Source organism: Glossina fuscipes, unplaced genomic scaffold, assembly GCF_014805625.2.
Source record: "Glossina fuscipes isolate IAEA_lab_2018 unplaced genomic scaffold, Yale_Gfus_2 117257, whole genome shotgun sequence".
NCBI classification, from domain to species: domain Eukaryota; kingdom Metazoa; phylum Arthropoda; class Insecta; order Diptera; family Glossinidae; genus Glossina; species Glossina fuscipes.
The window spans coordinates 1-1,270 of NW_024006148.1; the positions used below are offsets into that span (position 1 = coordinate 1).

At 43.9% G+C, this 1,270-nt stretch overlaps 1 protein-coding gene across 1 annotated transcript; it reads left to right on the forward strand.

The window, feature by feature from the left end:
- Positions 1-219: 219 nt before the first annotated feature.
- On the forward strand, positions 220-1,266 carry LOC119644466 (the record flags this gene model as incomplete). The annotated part of the gene is made up of 1 exon (XM_038044027.1): positions 220-1,266. A coding segment is annotated over one exon (1,047 nt), but the record flags the coding sequence as incomplete, so codon positions are not given.
- Between the last annotated feature and the right edge of the window lie 4 nt (positions 1,267-1,270).

The window sequence follows — 1,270 nt, forward strand, 5'->3', positions numbered from 1 at the left end:
TGTGTGTGTGTGTGTGTGTGTGTGTGTGTGTGTGTGTGTGTGTGTGTGTGTGTGTGTGTGTGTGTGTGTGTGTATGTGTATGTGTGTGCATATGAATCTTCGTGGGTGTACTCTCATAGTATTCATGTAAAGATTTTCGATGTGAAATGCTTCCTTATTTTAAATACACACACACATATATGTTTTGTGTAATGCTCGTTTATTTATTTGTTTGTATAGATACGCGGTAAACGTTTAAATGGCTCAGCGAATTCGGCCAAACTAACAAAACTCAGTCCAAACACACGCTATCATATATGTGTAATCGGCACCGGTAATTGGCTTTCAGAGCCTGTAGCGAATGCCTTGCAAAGGATACATTTTAACGATTCATTCCTCTCTATGGGACGCGATGACGTAATGTCGCAAGCAATTGTATTACCATCGTCAACCAACTACCAACCAACTACCTATGATAGGCAGGCGGCATCTTATCAGTCGCCGTACAGCCGGATGGCAAATGCATACGGCATCACCGACGTATCCTTTAGCGAGCATACATTGTTGGCACAGCCCCAACAACAGCAGGCGTTAATCGAGAACACCGTTGACACCGACAACGCGTTACAGGAAGTTTTGAAAAATTCCCGCTTTTCCACTTGCACCGATGTTCAAACGCTTGATTCTACACCCAGCCTAATAACGGACGAGAACGGTCTGGCTAGTAATGGTTTTATACATTCTATACTCACTCGCCGTCTCGGTTTAATTGTTGGCTGTTGTTTGGGTATAATTGTATTTATCGTAATGATATCGGTGCTCAGTTATGTGAAATTAAAAAAGCAACGTATTGAGAATGCAAAACGTCAAGCGACGATGCCACCTGACTACATGTCCTATCGTCATTTTTCCATACCTAACGAAGAACTATTACGCTCGGGCGCTGTAATGTCGAGTGTGCCGAGTGGTATAAGTGCTCATATCAGTGGCACTAGTCTCAGCACGAGTGGCACTACAACGGCAACGGCTACAACACCCTTGGGCATACTAAAGGTAACTGAAAGCATGGGTGGCGTTGGTGTTACAACAACTGGTGGTAGTAGCATAACGGTGATGATGGCCGGTGGCAATGGCACTACAAATTTAACCTCATCGACCGCAATTGCTACATCAAATGACGTTGTTAGTGTGGCAACAACGACTGCAAGCAACCACAATCATCATATGCATCATCATCATCACCATCATAATCACCATCAACAGCAACAGCAGCAACATCAACAGCAACAAT